The sequence below is a fragment of the Typha latifolia genome, chromosome 8 (assembly GCF_019914945.1).
Source record: "Typha latifolia isolate L0001 chromosome 8, TyphaL0001v2, whole genome shotgun sequence".
NCBI lineage: Eukaryota > Viridiplantae > Streptophyta > Magnoliopsida > Poales > Typhaceae > Typha > Typha latifolia.
This window is the reverse complement of record NC_133093.1, coordinates 8,204,794-8,222,755: the sequence shown is the minus strand read 5'-3', so window position 1 is coordinate 8,222,755 and position 17,962 is coordinate 8,204,794. Positions and strand designations below refer to the sequence as shown.

General features: G+C 36.1%; 1 protein-coding gene across 2 annotated transcripts in view; it reads left to right on the top strand.

Annotated features, from left to right (window-relative positions):
• Window positions 1–843: 843 nt before the first annotated feature.
• The window catches only part of LOC140794520 (cytochrome P450 93A2-like), a 37,826-nt gene continuing 20,707 nt past the window's right edge, over window positions 844–17,962 (top strand). The window contains exons 1-2 of one of the 2 annotated variants that reach the window (XM_073146615.1): window positions 846–1,814; window positions 2,613–3,336. In XM_073146615.1, the coding sequence (XP_073002716.1) occupies window positions 846–1,814; window positions 2,613–3,230 (1,587 nt within the window). In that variant the 3' untranslated portion in view covers window positions 3,231–3,336. Of the gene's footprint in view, window positions 1,815–2,612; window positions 3,337–17,962 lie in introns of those variants that run through there. The other variant, XM_073146616.1, reaches the window with a different exon arrangement.

Here is a 17,962-nt window from a genome sequence, read left to right as displayed (position 1 = left end):
TCCTTCCAAACCATATCCACCATGCGTCGCATGGAGATCGCCGCCGACTCCCTATACAAGGCGAAGCTCATCCGTGGCTTCTACCACGTCTACGATGGCCAGGAGGCCGTTGAAGTCCGCATAGAGGCCGCTATCACTAAATTTGTTATCTAACACCATCATCACCGCCTACCATGACCACTACGTCTACCTAGGTCACGGCGGCAGGCCGTATGCGGCAGATAGCGATCGGAGAGAGAGGAGGCGCGGCGAAGTGTTTTTCCCCTTTTGGTGAGATGAGGCGGCTGCGGCTGGAGGGTGGAGACTGGAGAGTGGAGTGTGATTTAGGTTTTTGACTTTACCTTATGTATATATGGGTTGCAAGTTAGCGGATTAGTGGGTTACCTCGACCCGATAGGACCCAACCCATATACTTAAATGGGTCATACGGGTCAAAACGGGTCACCTATATAAACCCGAACAGGACCCGATTATTAAACGGGTTAGACAGGTTGACATGTTTATGACCCGAACCTGATTATACTAAACTCAAACCCGATTAAGAGTCGGGTTATCGTGTCGGGTTATCGGGTCAGGTCAAAATTTGCCACCCCTATTGATACTTATTATATATTCTAAATTTAAAAAAGAGCGCTTCTTCTTTGGTTAACAATTAATTGTAATGATATTTTGAAAATGTAAATAATTTCAGTAGCAATTATGATACTTTGAACGATATAATGATAATTTTGAGAATTTCACCGACAATTATGTAAAACATATCGAAAAAAAAGTCTTAAAAAAATGGGAAAAAACTAGAGTAGGAGGAGAGTCAAGAGGGATATGCCTATAAATCAGGGCAACCAATGGAATCCCACAAACACGATAACATGGCCATGGAAATAGTATTAGCAGAGTACGCCAACTCCTACATCACCATCTCTCTCATCTCTCTCCTCTCCATCTTCCTCATCCGCCACTTCTTCTTCTCTAATTCGCCCACCGGCCTTCGGCTTCTGCCGAGCCCTTTCTCCCTTCCCATCCTCGGCCACCTTCACCTCCTCGGTCCAATCCCCCACCAAGCCCTCTACAAGCTCTCCCTACGCCACGGCCCCCTTCTCCACCTCCGCCTTGGCTCCGTCCCTTGCGTCGTCGCCTGCTCCGCCGATACCGCTAGACTCTTCCTCAAAGATCACGATGCCATCTTCTCCGATCGCCCGGAGTCCGCCGCTGTCAAATATCTCTTGTTCAATTCATCATCCTTCGCCTTCGCCCCCTACGGCCCTTACTGGAGATTCATCAAGAAGCTCTTCATGACGGATCTCCTCGGCAACCGCGCTCTCGGACAGCTCAAGCATGTGAGACAGGAAGAGCTACACAGGCTTGTGAATCATATTTCATCCATGGCAGAGCAAGGGAGAGCTTTCCACGTTGGTGGGGAGATCATGAAGCATGCGAACAACATTGTCTCGACAATGGCGCTGAGCATGAGGTGCTCGGAGAATGATAAAGATGCTGAGACGGTGAGGCATGTCGTGAAGGAGGTGGCGGAGCTGACGGGGAAGTTTAACTTGGGGGACTACATTGGAGTATTCGAGAAGTTGGATTTGCAAGGGTTCAAGAAGAGGTTTGAGGTGACACGGAAGAGCTTTGATGAGCTGATGGAGAGGATATTGAAGAAGAAGGAGGAGGAAAGGAGGACGAAGAAGGAGATGGGATTGATTGGTGGAGATGGGGAGAGAGTGAAGGATTTCTTGGACATCTTACTTGATATATACGAAGATAAAGAGTCAGAGATTAGGCTAACCATGGACAACATCAAGGCTTTTATTCAGGTACGGTATAAAATCAATCTTCTTTTTTCCTGTCAATCGGCGATCCTGCAAGAGCATCAGGAAATATCTCTAAACTTTGCTGTTAGAAATGTAAGCCCGAAGAAATCGACTTATCTTAGACAGGATTTGAACTCAGACCTATCCACCGTATTAATTAACCAACTACTATGAAAATCTATGTTTCTAGTGATTTTTATATTTTATTTTCTAAGTAAATACTTTAATATTCCTCTAAAATTTATAATCTTAATGATAGCCAATTTTCAAAATGAAGTGTAGGTTTCCCGGTACCGGTTCTAACCATGGTATATTACTTCAGTAGTTCTTTAAGAAGATTGCGTATTATTATTTCTTAATTATATAAGATATTATTTAATATTAGGAGATAGAGTTTAATTTAAATTTGATTTTTTTTATCTCTATAGAAGATAGAGTTTAGTCTAAATTTGATTATCTATCTCTATCGATTATCAAATTTTATTTTATATTAATTTTAATATAGTAATATATATATATATATATAACTACGAAAAGATATAATTTAATTAAATTTTCTTTAAGTTTTTTTGTTATTGTAGTTAGTTTTGTATTTTATCTATAATCTTCTAGTAGTCAAGCATGATAGACAAGAAATATCACTGAAGTACTGTTAGTCTCTTAGAGGTAACTTAAAAAAGATTGTTCAACAACTCAAAGAAATAGAATCCTCATCAAATATTCCTCACTATTTATATTTGACGAAGCTAGCGGAGAACATAATTTACCATACTTAGGATACTTATCTGTTTTATTTCTCAGGATATCTTCATTGCTGGCTCCGATACATCTGGAATAACAATTGAATGGGCATTAGCCGAGCTAATCAACCACCCAAGTGTCCTACATAAAGTAGTAGAAGAGATCGATTTAGTTATTGGAAAAAGTAGGCTAGTTGATGAGTCTGATATCCCCAACCTTCCATACCTACAGGCCATTGTGAAAGAGACATTACGACTCTATCCTTCTGGCCCATTAATCCCTCGGATGTCTACAACGGACTGTACCGTCGGCGAATATGACATCCCTGCAAAAACTAGACTGTTCATTAATACATGGGCCATTAATAGAGATCCAAATTATTGGAAAGACCCACTAAAATTTTATCCAGAAAGATTCATGGAAGGAGAGCAGCAAGCAATTGATATAAGAGGTCAGCATTTCCATATGCTTCCATTTGGGGGTGGAAGAAGAAGCTGCCCAGGTGCTTCGTTGGCACTACTTGTCATCCAGCCTACTCTTGCAGCAATGATACAATGCTTTGATTGGAAAGTCAATGGCCCGGTAGACATGACGGAGGGTCCAGGGATCACACTTCCAAGAGCTCAACCCTTGGTGTGCACGCCGGTTTGTCGTCTAAATCCATTTCCATTGGCATAACAATTTGTTTAGAGTTGAAGCTCTTATTATGAGCTTTGTATGTGACTAGGTACCTCATTTAAGAATAAAAGAATATGATCCACAATATAGAATTAAACTCTCTAAATGATTGAAAACTAAAGACCCATAAGACATATATCTCTGACCATTGGTGTTCAAGTTCACATTTCAAACTTTATGATTTTTTTCATGTTAGTTTTGACTCTTTTAAGCTCACAAACACTCTAAACTAATGGGGTGGCTTTTCTGAATTGAGTGAATGAGCTTAGGAATCATATTCACTATATATAGCCTAGCTCCCGTCAAGCTTCATGGCTATGAGTTATTATATTAAAAATAAACGTTAATCTCATAAGAAAATCTTCATCTAATCAATGAGAAAATATTTTAATCATCATGAATATTTGGTATAAGAAAGAAAAATGTTTGGACTATAATAAATTGGGTTAAAAGTAAAAAATGGTTACATTCTCCCACTTGGTCTATACGTTTGACCTGATTGATCCATTAACTTAATCTCATTGATTATTTTTTTAAGAAATAAACACACGAGTCATGATGATAAGTTCTCTAATAACAAGTATTACCTTCTATGTATTATGATGTATTTAGTTTTCAAGTATTATACTTTATATAGTAATACTTAATGAATAAACTCTATGTTTTATTCTTGGTCCTATAAATTTTATCAAATACTTAAGGTGCACATTAATATGAGAAAACATTACAATTATAAAAGTTTCATTCATATATTGCATACATAATTACATAGTGGAATCAAGTCTTATTTTCTCTACATGATCTTTAATTTTATTGGTGGTATGCCTTTAGTCAAAGAATCAATGATCATTAATTTAGTGCTTATGTGCTCAATGACCACTTCTTTTTTCCTTCACACATTCCCTTATGGCTAAATACTTAATGTCGATATATTTACTTCAACTTCCACTTTTGTTATTCATAGTTATAAAAACAGCAGCTGAATAGCTGTCGAAAATTCTTAAATAGTATAAAAATAGAATCTATAATTCTAAGCTTAGATATGAAACTCTTAAGTCATACACCATGTGAAGTAACCTCAAAATAATAAACGAACTCGACTTCCTTAGTAGAAGTGGCAATCAAGGTCTGCTTGACACTCCTCCATAATACAACTCCACCAGCTATCATGAAAATAAATCAAGATGTTGATTTATGTGAATCAACACAAACAGCGAAGTCAGAATCTGAGTATCCAATCACTTCTGAATTTTCTATTTATCTATACATAAGCTTGTAGTCTCTAGATATAGATTTCAATGAATAATCCTTCATCCAAAATCTCTCCAAAACTTTTCAGATATAGATTTTTTGCGACAGACCTAAAATACCTCGAGATCTATCTTTATGAATCTTAGTGCCAATAACATAAGACGCCTCACCCATACTTTCATATCAAAAATTTTAGAAAGAAATTATTTCACCTTATGAAGTAAGCCCTTATCATTAGTTGCAAGTAAAATATTATCTACATATAGAATAAGAAAACATATCTTACTCTCACTAACCTTTTAGTATATGCATTGATCAATGAGATTTTCAACAAAGTCAAAGGATCAACGATCATTAATTTAGTGCTTATGTGCTCAACGACCACTTTTTTTGTCCTTCACACGTTCCCTTATGGCTAAATAGTTAATGTCGATGTGTTTACTTCGACTTCCACTTTTGTTATTCATAGTTATAAAAACAACTGCTAAATTGTTGTAGAAAATTCTTAATGGCATAAAAATAGAATCTAGAATTCTAAGCTTAGATATGAAACTCTTAAGCCATACACCATGTGAAGTAGCCTCAAAATAAGAAATGAACCCGGCTTTCATAGTAGAAGTGGCAGTCAAGGTCTGCTTGACACTCCTCCATGATACAACTCCACCAACTATCATGAAAATAAATCCAGTTGTTGATTTATGTGAATCAACACAAACAGCAAAGATAGATTTCAGTGAATAATTCTTCATTCAAAATCTCTCCAAAACTTTTTAGATATAGATTTCTTGCGACAGACCTAAAATACCTCGAAATCTATCTCTATGAATTAATGGCAATAACATAAGACGCCTCACTCATATCTTTCATATCAAAATTTTTAGAAAAAATTTGTTTCACCTTATGAAGCAAGCCCTTATCATTGGTTGCAAGTAAAATATTATCTATATATAGAATAAGAAAACATATATTACTCTCACTAACCTTTTAGTATATGCATTGATCAATGAGATTTTCAACAAATCCGAATGAAAATTACCCCATGGAATTTAGAATACATTTGAGGGATGCTTGTTTTAAACCATATATGGATTATGGATTCCTCAAGCTTTCAAACTAAATGCTCACCACTATTTGAGAGGAATCCTTCAAGTTGTTTCATATAATTTCCTCCTCACGATCTCCATTAAGAAATATCGTTTGCACATCTATTTGTTGCAACTCAAAATCAGAATGGGCTACTAATGCCAATATAATTCGTGTAATCGATTCCTGCTTTCTAAGTGAATCCCTTAGCAACGAGTCTCACCTTGTATCTCTCAATTTCACTTGGTGAGCCCCTTTTAGTCTTAAAGACCCATTTACAACTTATGGCTTCGCACCAATAGCCAACTTAATAAGATTCCAAACTTTGTTACTCTTCATGGAACTCATCTCATCTTTCATGGCAATTGAACTCTTAATTATAATAGATCTTCTTAATGTCACACTATTCTTTTTTCGAGAAGTATGAGGTGCAACTTATTGTTTAGAAGTTTCATGCATCTCCTAAACAACTTGATCTACCAAAATATTGTCAACTGCTTGAGGAATTTTTATGATTGGTTGTTCAACACTAGTTTGTACTTGAGGGGCCTTATGAATAATTAATAATCTATCACCTGAAGTGGAAGGTTGAAACTCTAAATGATCAGTATCAAAAACTATACTTTCGATTTGATCACTCCTACTCATCAAGTCATATTCAAGAAATTTTGCATTTCTCAATTTTATAATTCTAGTGATATGAGATGGACAATAAAAATCTGTAACCTTTAGACTTTTTGGTATATCCAACGAAATACCCACTATTGGTCCTTGGGTCCAGCCTTTTCTCTTATGTATTATAGATCCTTACTTTAGACAAACATCTCCTAACGCACATATGTTGCAAACTCAGTTTCTATCATTTCAATAATTCAAATAGTGTCTTTGAGATAGTCTTGGTTGGAACTCAGTTTAATGTATATACTATCATCTTTAGTGTTTCAGTCCACAAGGATTTAAAAATATTGGAGCTGCTAAGCATACTCTGCACCATGTCTAACAATGTTCGATTTTTTCTTTCTACCACCATTCTAATTCGGTGAATCATGCATAGTGTATTAGGCAATTATTCCATACTCATGAAGAAACTTAGCAAACAGACCAGGTGCTTGTCCATTCTTAGTGTATCTTGTAACAACCAAACATCGCCATGTGACTCTCACGAGGCTTAACCCTCGCGTAAGAGTGACATGGCGTTTAAGAGCTCAACAACACGCCATCAAAACAAGGAACCCAAATAAATTAATCGAAAAGTAGAGAAGGGAGCCTACAGGCCATAGCAAATTTATCCATAATATAATAACAAAGGGGTAAGAATCCCTTACAAAAGTACATGCTCGGAGTAGCTACAATAAGGGGACATAGATCCCTTAATATAAGTTCAGAATAAAGCATGAAAATAAAAAGCATATCGCCCTACTAGCTAGTTGCTGCTAGGCATCCCGCCACGAAATGAGCCTAACACTCAGCAAGTGGCACGATCGCTAGTTAATCATCATGAATAATAACATACCTAGCTCAAAATAAGATACTAAAAAGTGCACTATGCAGAGAAATATATGACATAAATTGAAGTATACATGTCATGAAATGGCAAGCATGGTCCGACAAGACTACAATTATTTCATCCATTGTTTATACATGACATGCCTCCTTACACAGGCCCTCGACCATCCACATTTGCTCAACAATCATAGTGGCCCTCAAGGGAGGGTAGACCCTGGCGATAGAATAGCCTACCTGTAATCCGACGAATAGCATGACCGCTTGTCCGTCTTTATAGACTAAGGACCTCAGTTATAAGCACATCACCTAAGTCAGTACCGCGCATCGATATGACCATCTGAGCCCGCGGCTCTACATCATTGGATCATGGTGCGGTAATCTCATGAGCCGTTACTCACGAACGCCTTTTCTCTACATCATCGGGTACCACTAGGTCTACGTCATCCTATCCTTACTTTCTAGTTTAAATTCCCTAAAGGGGTTGATTCTCATTGATCGATAATAAATTGCCCATCGCCCAGCGAAATGGCTGCCTAATTATTTGGGATCCACAAACTAAAACCTCAGACGTAGGCTATGATATATAATACTATAAATATCCCCCGCCCATAACCCTAGCTAGGGAAGTGTCGGTGTAGAAATCGTATGCTTTCAGGTCGTGCATGTGTGCAAGTGTAATAGTAAGATAAACAAGACTAGCATAACAGGATAGTAAGCAAGATATCTAAGCATGTGGCATATCATATTTAAATTAATAACAAATCATGTCAAACAACATGTTAATTAGATAGATTTTTGCTACATTGCAATGATTAGTAGGTCATATAAGTTCATGCTGTCATTTATCACATCAAATAATAATTCAAGAGTGGATAGACCACTTGCCTAGACTCGCTTAAAATTTCTGGTAATGAGTAGTCCCCACCTAATCACGACCGACCTTGGGCTGAGTGCTGGTCTTAGGGTACTCTACGACAGGATCACTAGGTCAACACCAAAATCTTAAATTTATGAGGAATAGAAAGAGGGGATAATTAATATTAACGCTATAAATGATGATAAGGAGGAAAGAAAATCCGGTTCAATTCCCTGCCCAGCCCCAAGAATAAGTGAGAAGAAACCCAAAAGGTCTAGCTTGACGAGCAGGGGGTTAAACCGGCACTAAGGCAAAGCTTGTCGGGCTGGGCCAAGCCTAGCTTGCAGCCTAGTGATCAGGTTGAGCCAAGCCCAGCCAAAGGCCGGCACGCTCAAGCTGGCTCTACACCAGCCCGAGATAGGCACTGCCAGCCTGAGCTTGACGAACTTGAGGCGCACTTGCTGTGCTCGGGCTGTGCACAACCTAGCCTGAGCTCGACAGTCCCCAGCTTAGATAAGCTAGGGCACTGCCTAGAGGGGAGGCAACACCTCCCCTCCCCCCACCTACCACCACCCCACGAGGGGGAGAGAGCACCAAAGTCGGCGACCAACCATCATTGTCTTGTTGGGGAAGGATGGACGGTGACGATGCGCAGCTCAAAGTGTCGTGTCGTCATCGCCTAGAAAAGAAAGGATGAGGAGGAGGTGATGCACGAGCTCTCCTCGAGGAGGGGAACAAACACAGAGAGAGAGAGAGAGGGGGACCGCATGGGGGAGGGGGGGGGGGGTTGCGACGGCCCTTTGCCCGAGGTCACCCCCCTCCGTGCATGCCAATAGTGGCATGTGCAGAGGGGCTAGGCCTGCCCTCCTCTCCACTTGGCCTGACAAAGGCATCCCTTTGTGTGGCCAAAATAGGCCAAGGGGAGGGGGAAGTGAGGGTGGGTACGTGTGGGTCACATGCCCCACCCTCTTTTTTTTAGGTGTTACATATCTACCATAGTACTCTCCACCTCTATCTAATCTCATAATCTTAATTTGCTTTTCATATTATTTCTTTACTTTAGCCTTAAATATCTTGAAGACATTTAATACTTTGTTCTTATTATGAAGCAAGTAGAAATATACATATTGTGAGTAATCATCAATAAATGTCAATGTTGATCCACAGTGGCATTTTGATTACATTTATTAACATTTTATGACTACCTATATAGGCCTGAATTTTCAGTAGTGTAACAGAGAAAACAGCACCTTCCAACCGTCCTCATTTTGTTTAAACAAAATATGTTGAATTAATAAAATTTAATAAATGTAATCAAAATGCCACTGTGGATCAACATTGACATTTTATTTAATAAAATTTAATAATTATGACAATTAATAACGATAGTCAATAACTTTACTTCTTTTCCTACTTAATTGACGAAAAAAAACACTGTTCTCCAAGCTTCATCATTTTGTGTGAACAAAATATTAAAATTTTAATATAGATTTAGAGATTAAAATAAGCTTTCAAAGTGGCCCATTTGGTTAGATTATTAACCTTTGGCGCGATTTATTCTTATTTTTGTTAAAGTCTTTTCGCAGACTTGTCATTAGAAGCTAATTTTTTTTATCATTCATAAGTCCCAAAGCTAGATATGGGATGGACAAAAAGCTAACCCTCCCTAAATATAGAAGCGCTAAGTTTCACCAAGCTTTTAGCCAATATAATAAACTACATAATCTAAACTTCAAATTATGTGTATCGTCGAGTAATTGTTCTAAATCAAACGCTGTCGAGATGTATTCCAAACCGTCACGCTGCTTCTCCAAGTCAACCGCACTGTCGAGCTATTAAGCCAAGCCACCAAACTATCAAGCTTGGAGTCTAACTCATGAGTAAGACATCTACCAATTCTATTAGAGTTGATTGGTATTAGAAGCTGAAATTTTTTATGGAGAAATAAATAAGGTAGGTCCAAAGACACATGGAAAGTGTAAGACCAAGACCAAAGGAAAATGCATGAAATCGAGACATGAGCTTTTTAAGGTGGAAAATATTTCTCAGAGAGAAAAAAAAGAAGTATAGAGCTGATCACACACAAATAAATTATAGATATAAGATTCTCCTAAAATTATTTCCACCACACCAATGGCAATTGAATGAACTACTCTGAGAAATTAGGTTCCCTTCGATTGATTGTCTCCAACCTGGATCACTTATGTCTTTGTTCACTAAGACATCTAAGAAATCATGTGTTAGAATATGCGGTATTTGACAAGCACTCAGATAAATAACTTTTCATAATTTTGTAGAAAACGAAGCTCCTTTAGGTGAAAATTTCTTCTATGGATTGGATGCCTTGAATTGCCTCTGGACCCTGTAAGACGTGTTTGGTTCTCAAAAGGTTAGACAAGTAGAAGTTCCTATGAAATTTACTTCTTTGATAAAAATAAATCACTTCCTACACATCTATTCCAAGACTCTTAATTGTCTTTCGGACACCACTTAAAGTTTTCTTTCTTGATCTTGTGCTAACATCCAGATGTTAGTGAGTCCTATTTGGATAGGGTTCTAAAACATCATGCTGAATTTGTTTTCCCACTCACTTGACTTTGATTTATTCGCACAATTTAATTTTTCATAAAACTTTTGATTTGAATATGCACATGATTATAATTTATATAACTCTAATACAAGTAATTTTATTTACGAATTTGTTATTATAAAATAATTGCACATTTAGTTTTCGGCAAATTTATACGTAATAATAATAATTTCTCCATGAAAATATGTGTTTTGCGACAATACCATTTATTGTCCCAAAAATGTTATTTTCTCCTGTAGTTTGAGAAAATTGTCATTTCCTGTCATTTTGCGACAATACCATTTATTTGCAGCTAAGGAATATGATATTTTTGAGATTTTTATAATTGTGCAAATTGATTGATTATGCTCATTAAATATTGCATTGATTGATATTTATCTTCTAAATTAATACATGCAATTTTGGGATGAGTTCTGAAATTACGTAATATGCATAATATATGCAATATAAATATATTCTCGTGTAAAACTTTGAAATTTCAGCAAAGTCTAATAAGTGATTTATATGATTTTATTCAATTACACGATAGCCACAGCATCTTTAATTAAATAAAATTATATATTATAGTTTAAAGATCACATAAAGTAATTAAGACATTAATTGTAATTAATTATTTGAATATAATAAATTTTATCTCACATGAATTTCTATTATATATATAAATAATTAATTAGGATAGTATATCAAATTATTTTTAATTTAACCACAGGAATTATGAATTAAGTTATGATTTGATAGGTTTATCATAAACTTTAATGAAAGATAGAAAATATCAAATTATACTCATACCATGCACTTAGAATTATGAATTAAGATAGTTTGATCAATTCTATTATAAAGGATAATGAATCTTATTGATGTGAATTGCGTTAGATCGGATCGCATCAGAAGGACATTGAGTATGATAGATTGAGCTTATTTATCTTTTAATAGATTCATGCTTATGCAAGCTCTTAATGCAAGTCTAATCAAGTCATGTAAGTCATTAAGACAAGTTCAATTAAGTCATATACGTTACTAAGGCAAGTTCAATTAAGTCATATAAGCCTTTAAGGCGAGTTTTAGTTAGAATCGTTTAAGCCTTTAAGGCTAAGTCCGAGTATGACTCATTATACCCGACCTCTATATATATAGGGGTTGAGTTTCTTATTTTAATAATTCAAGCATCCAAGCATTGAGAATTAATTAACTTCAGTTATTTTCTTATTATCTTATTTATCATTTTTATCGAAGTCGTTAGATCGTCTTTATCTTTATAATAGTAGATCGTAATCGTAGAACCCTTCCAAGCATCCAAACCTTAGCCACCACTTTTCTCCGATAGCCACCCTGCTATACGGTCGTCCACCATTACCATTGGCCATCCGTCACCTTCCGACGACCACCGCAACGTCGAATATTTATTATTCTACCCCGTTTTGATCTTACTCCACTATTTTTATTTATATCTTTTCATCCAAAACTCTGATTTAGGTGAAACTAGCATCATTATAACCCTAACTCACGATGCTACCACCTAAATTTTCATAATTTTCTTACGTTTAGATCGGTCCACATCTGGTTCGTAACATTAAAGTCAGAGCTGACCCTCTAAGCTTCATCCACTTTTTTGAAGATATCTTCTAATCTAGCCATCTGATATATAGAAAATTAGATTCAATAGAAAGACCTTTCCAGGGCTACAACCTATCAAACATTCATATCGATTCAATAACCAGATCTACTGAAAACTCTCTTTAAAATTTTATATAAATTTCTATCCAAAAACTGAATCAAATCGGGTCAAGCCGGTACGTATCAAATTGGTATCAGGAACTCATCATGGAGGACCAAGAACCCATCTCTGCTCCTGTGGGTGTTTCCTCGGCGCCACCACCATCTCCAGCAATCTCCGGCAAAGAGCCATCGGCATGGGCGAAGGCATGGGTAGTGTCCATGGACTCGTTGCGAAAATCATCAAAGAGAGCCATGGAGAGCTCTGAGAGGATCGATAAGGCTGTCAAAACCTTGACGATAATTATCTAAGCTCGACACCACCCTCTTGCGCAACTAGAATCATTGGCCACGTCGAAACCGGCCACTCATGTCGAGACAAACTCACCCTTGAAAGAGATGGAGGGGAGCTCCAAACCGCCACAACCACTCCTCCTCCAACCGGGTTGGAGTCCCTACCATCCCCATAGATGCTCCCAATAGCCTCTGCCGCGCCGGAAAAGCCCACAGCAATGGCCCCAACATTGTTTTATCTAGGCGTGGCAAAAGCTAGCACTAAAAACCCTAGCTTTTCACCGGCAACGATCCAAGTGCTCCCGACCCAAGCCGCCAAATGCGATACCTTCAATGGGACACCTATACCCAAACCATGGCCTAAACCGTATGCACTAGTGCCTTAGCTCGAACAACTCATGGCTAGAATTTGGCCCAAGCCACTTGCGGCTAGGGTAGACTATGACTTGAACAAGTGGGACCTTAAGCAGAACCCATTGTAGGGCTCTTCCATGTGGTAGACAAGACCCACATGAAGATCAAGGACATATAGTTCAAAAGTGAAGGAAGGTATGAAAACCACCATGGACACCCCGAGGACAAGGTGGTCAGAAGCATGGTTGATTAATGTGAATTGGGTCAGATCAGATCAAATCGTGAGGATATTAGGCTTGATGGACTGAGCCTATTTATCTTTTAATTAATTTATACTTATGTAAGTCTTTAAAGTAAGTCTAGTTAAGTCATGTAAGCTATTAAGGCAAGTTTAATTAAGTCATGCAAGCCACTAAGATAAGTTCAATTAAGTTATGTAAGCCTCTAAGGAAAGTCCTAGTCCAAGTTGTATAACCTTTAGGGTTAAGTCCGAGTAGAACTCATTGTACCTGACCTCTATATATAGAGAGGTTGGGCTTCTTAGTTTAATAATCTAAGCATCCAAACATTGAGAACTAATTGAGTTTAGTTATTTTCTTATTATTATATTTACCATTTTTATCATAGCCGTTAGATCATTTTTATCTTCATAGGAGTATATCGTAACCATAGAACCCTTCCAAGCATCCAAACCCTAACCACCACCTTCCTCCAGCAGCCACATACTATATGGTCATTCACCACCACCCTTGGTCGTTCGCCACCCTTTGATGACGATTGTAACATTGAATATTTACTGTTCTACCCCATTCTGACATTACTCCACTATTTTATTTATATCTTTTAATCAAGACATGCGATTTAGATGAAACTAGAACCTAGAACCATTAGAACACTAACTCACGAGGCTACTACCACCTAAAAATTTATAATTTTTACACATTCAGATCAGTCAAGATCTGGTTCGTAACACTTATTGAAATAAAATTTAGCCCACAAGCAATTTTATGTCATTTGATTCATTTGTAAGGATGATTTACATTGGTAAAATATGATATCAATAGGCATCTAATATTAAATGCAACTTCACGGTAAATTTTATTTGATATCCGTTGTAATATTCTAAAATTAAAAGGGATAACTATAAAGTATGGAAGGAGAGTCCTCCTTCACCTAGGGTGGATGAACATTGATTATGCAGTTAGAAAAAATGAACCGCCTGTAATCATTGCCACTAGCTCTTCAACGGACATGACGCTTTATAAATGTTGGGAGCGATCATCATCTAAAGTGTGGTATTTATTAAGATCAAAATATTTGCTGGTTTTTGTGGCTCGGTGGGTTAATATGAAAATGCCCACAACTTGCTTAAGGCCATTGATGACCGGTTATCATTTTAGAAAAGGCTTTAGCAAGCACTCTAATTATGAAGTTTTTTTCTCTAAGGTTCACCGATGTCAAAGGTGTGCGTGAGCACATCATGCAGATAAGAGATATTGCAGCTTAACTCAAGAAGTTAGAACTTGAGATGCTTGAAATCTTTCTAGTGCGCTATATCATTAACACTCTCTCACAACAGGAAAAGTCTTTCAAGATCTTGTACAACACATATAAGGAAAAATGGCCAATCAATGAGTTAATGACCATATGTATTCAAGAAGAAGGGAGGTTGGTGATAGAGCTAGGTGAAAGTGCAATACTAACTACAACCCATAAGAAGGGAAAGACTCAAGCCAATTAGAAGGGAAAAGGGTAAAACACCACCCCAAGTTGATATCAAGAAAAAGGTAAGTGTTTCTTCTGTAAAAAGAAAGGATACATGAAAAAAGAAAATGCCAAATTTAAAAAATGGCTTGAGGATAAATGTAATCTAACCTCATTTGTTTGTTATGAATTTAATATAATTAATATTAATATTAGAAAATTTTGCATATAACATGCTGCTTTTTAACGTAATTGTGCTTACACCATACATTTTCACTATTTGTAAATCAAGCCCAATGATTTAGTGAATATGTACAAACAATATCTTCAGTTAGATTTGGACTAACATCATGAGAATATTCCGTTAAGTAGAGATTCTGTATTTCTAAAATAACTAAATTGCTCTTATTTCTAAAATAATTAAAATACTATTAGTATGACTTGGTTGAGGATAGTTTCATAATTTTTTTTAGTATAGTTAACTTAACCCAGAGGTTTAGTTAAGTTTAACTAAATGATATAATGGTACGATGTTTTCTGCATATATTCGTTAAATCATAGGGCTCAATTTACAAATAGTGAAAATATGGGGGTAAACCATAATTTGTTAAAAGACAGGGTGTTATATGCAAATTTTCTTAATATTAACACCTATGAGTATATAAAGCTTAAGAAAGCTAGTGGAAAATGAGCAAAACATCTGGAAACAAGATGAACTCACTTGTGAATGCTATAGGAACATGTTTATTGACTTTAAGCAGTGTTTTTCTTTACAATTAAATAGGACATTTTATGTTCCAAATTTTTCATGAAATTTGATTTCAAATTCTAGATTTGCACCATTGAGATATTCTTTTAATTTTTCAAACACCTCATTCAGTATATCTAATTATGTTGAGAATGGTATTTTGTCTAATGGTCTTTATAGTATTAATTTGCAAGATAATGACACTTAGAGTTCAATGCATATTGACACTGACACTAAACGATGTAATATTAGTGAGAACTCATCTATGTTATAGCACCGGAGATTAGGACACATCTCCATAGAAAAAATTAAGATATTAGTGAATGATAGAGTACTAAGTACTATATATTTCACTGATTTTGAGACATGTGTAGGTTGCATTAAGGAAAAGCAAACTATTAAGTCTAAAAAATATACCATTAAAATTATGTTGGTGTTGATCAACACTGATATTTTTGTTATATTCAGCGGCATATAATATATTGAGTCCTAAATGTCACTTGTCAAACAGGAATACAACATACTATTCGAAGTAGTCGTGCTCCCAAAATTAGAGGGATTGGATGTTAGCTCTAAATACTATTAATGCTCCCGAAATGCTGCCTATTCCTTATGTGGTCCACAAGCTGAAGTAGACCCTGATATTATCCTGAAGCATCCGAAGAAATAAAAGAAAGGAGGAGAATGACCACAAGTACTTACCTCTGTAGGCTTTTGGAGAGGCATTTATGTCCTTTGGGTACTTAGTAATCAAGAGTGCCAAAGACTTGTCCTATGCCACGCTAAACCTGATTCCAATAAAAAAAGGCAGTCCTCTCCATCAGTTATACTTACAAAAATATATGATGAGCCCAGAAAACTAAGATATGGCAAGTTGACTGTATTCAACTATACTTGAAGGCATCCTCATCAATGCGATCATCACCAATATACACCGGCAAAACATTATTACAATCGTCAAGTACTAGAGAAGTTATAGAAGAAAAGAATATAAAATCAATGGTTTTGGCTGTAACAAGTTCAACAAGCTCATGAAAGTGGTGCTCATGTACTGCACTTTCAAATAGTGGACAACTTACCAAGTGACTCGAACAAGAACTCGAGGGCCTTCCCCTTGTCCTATTTAATAGTAGGAAGAAACTCTAATACCTAGTGAAGTCAAGAAGCCAACAGTCCACGTCAGATTCATGATATAGTGACCATAGTCTTGTACATTTTCTTATGAAAGAAGAAACCAAGTTTCAGAATGGTAGCATAAGAAGTCTTATTCAAAGAAAATGATATATGAAACTATTTATATAAATTAACATATAAAACTGTGTACTATAGTACAAGATAGATATTTCTTCAAATATTCTCCATGGATTCTTTTAGAGATAAGATAAATAATAGTAAATTCAAATATAAGTCAAGTCAGCTAAGACTGTTCGAATGCTTGCAAGACCTATAGTGCGTTTATGCTCTCGGAAAAATGCGTTTAAATGCCCGATGGTCTGTTCAAATGACTAACAGATAGTTGAATACAGAGTTGTAGTTTCTATGCTCTTGATTATCTTTTATACTATTTTGACCATTATAATATCATTTAAGTACTTCAATAACAATTCTAAACCCGTTTCAAATACTTTGACTCTAAGATCAATCTTCCACTTCAAATATTTCATAACTTGTCATAATTTGTGCATATGCTCATACATAAAATTTAGATACATTACATAAATAAAAATTATATTTTGAAACACAATTTGCTAATTATATTAGAACAATAAAATCTAAAGATCAACATCGATGGTTATTGAGGTTTGAAAACCTATCATATGAAGTAGTGTATTGCGAGTCTAGCGAGCAAGATTGATATAGATTGAGTTGTGGAGATCAGCGGTGGGTGATATGTGAACTTCTTGTTAATTACTAACGGTTTTAGTGATTGGTTTTAATCTGAGTTTACATCCGTAATTTTTTTCCCATTTTGGAATATTTTTTACGTATATAAATTTTGTGTTTGTGATTGTCTTGTTCACGCTTTAGTTTCTATATATTAATAACGATAGCGTGTGATAGATCCCATCTCCTAAGGTATTTATTATATGGTATCATAGCATACCTAAGAATTCACGTACGATATTTTTTTCATATATTATCCAACTCCTAGCTCACCTCGTCTTTACTCTAAGATATACTTCACAATATCTTAAATTACTATCAGATACCACATATCTAAGATTACAAAAGAAATAAAGAGAGTAAATTAAAGGCTCAGTGAATAAATATCACCTCGAATTATGGGAGTCAAATAGAGAGTAAATTATATATTAGATAATGTAAATCAGAAAGAAGCATAATGTCATAAATGAATAAGCAAATATATCCTCTATAATTTATAAAGGGATTTTTACAAATCACACCATACATTTTACCTATTTTGTGATTCGCACCCCGTCTTTGGGGATTTTATAACACGACCCCTCATTTTTTCTATAATGTTTATTTAACACCCCAACGTTACTTTAGCTAACTGACATTAACCACGTTATATAGTTTATGTGACTCTAGTTCAAAAATTACTAAAATACCCTTAAAAGTTCTGACATAACCTAAATCTCTACAAAATCCTTCTTCTCCAAACTAAACTC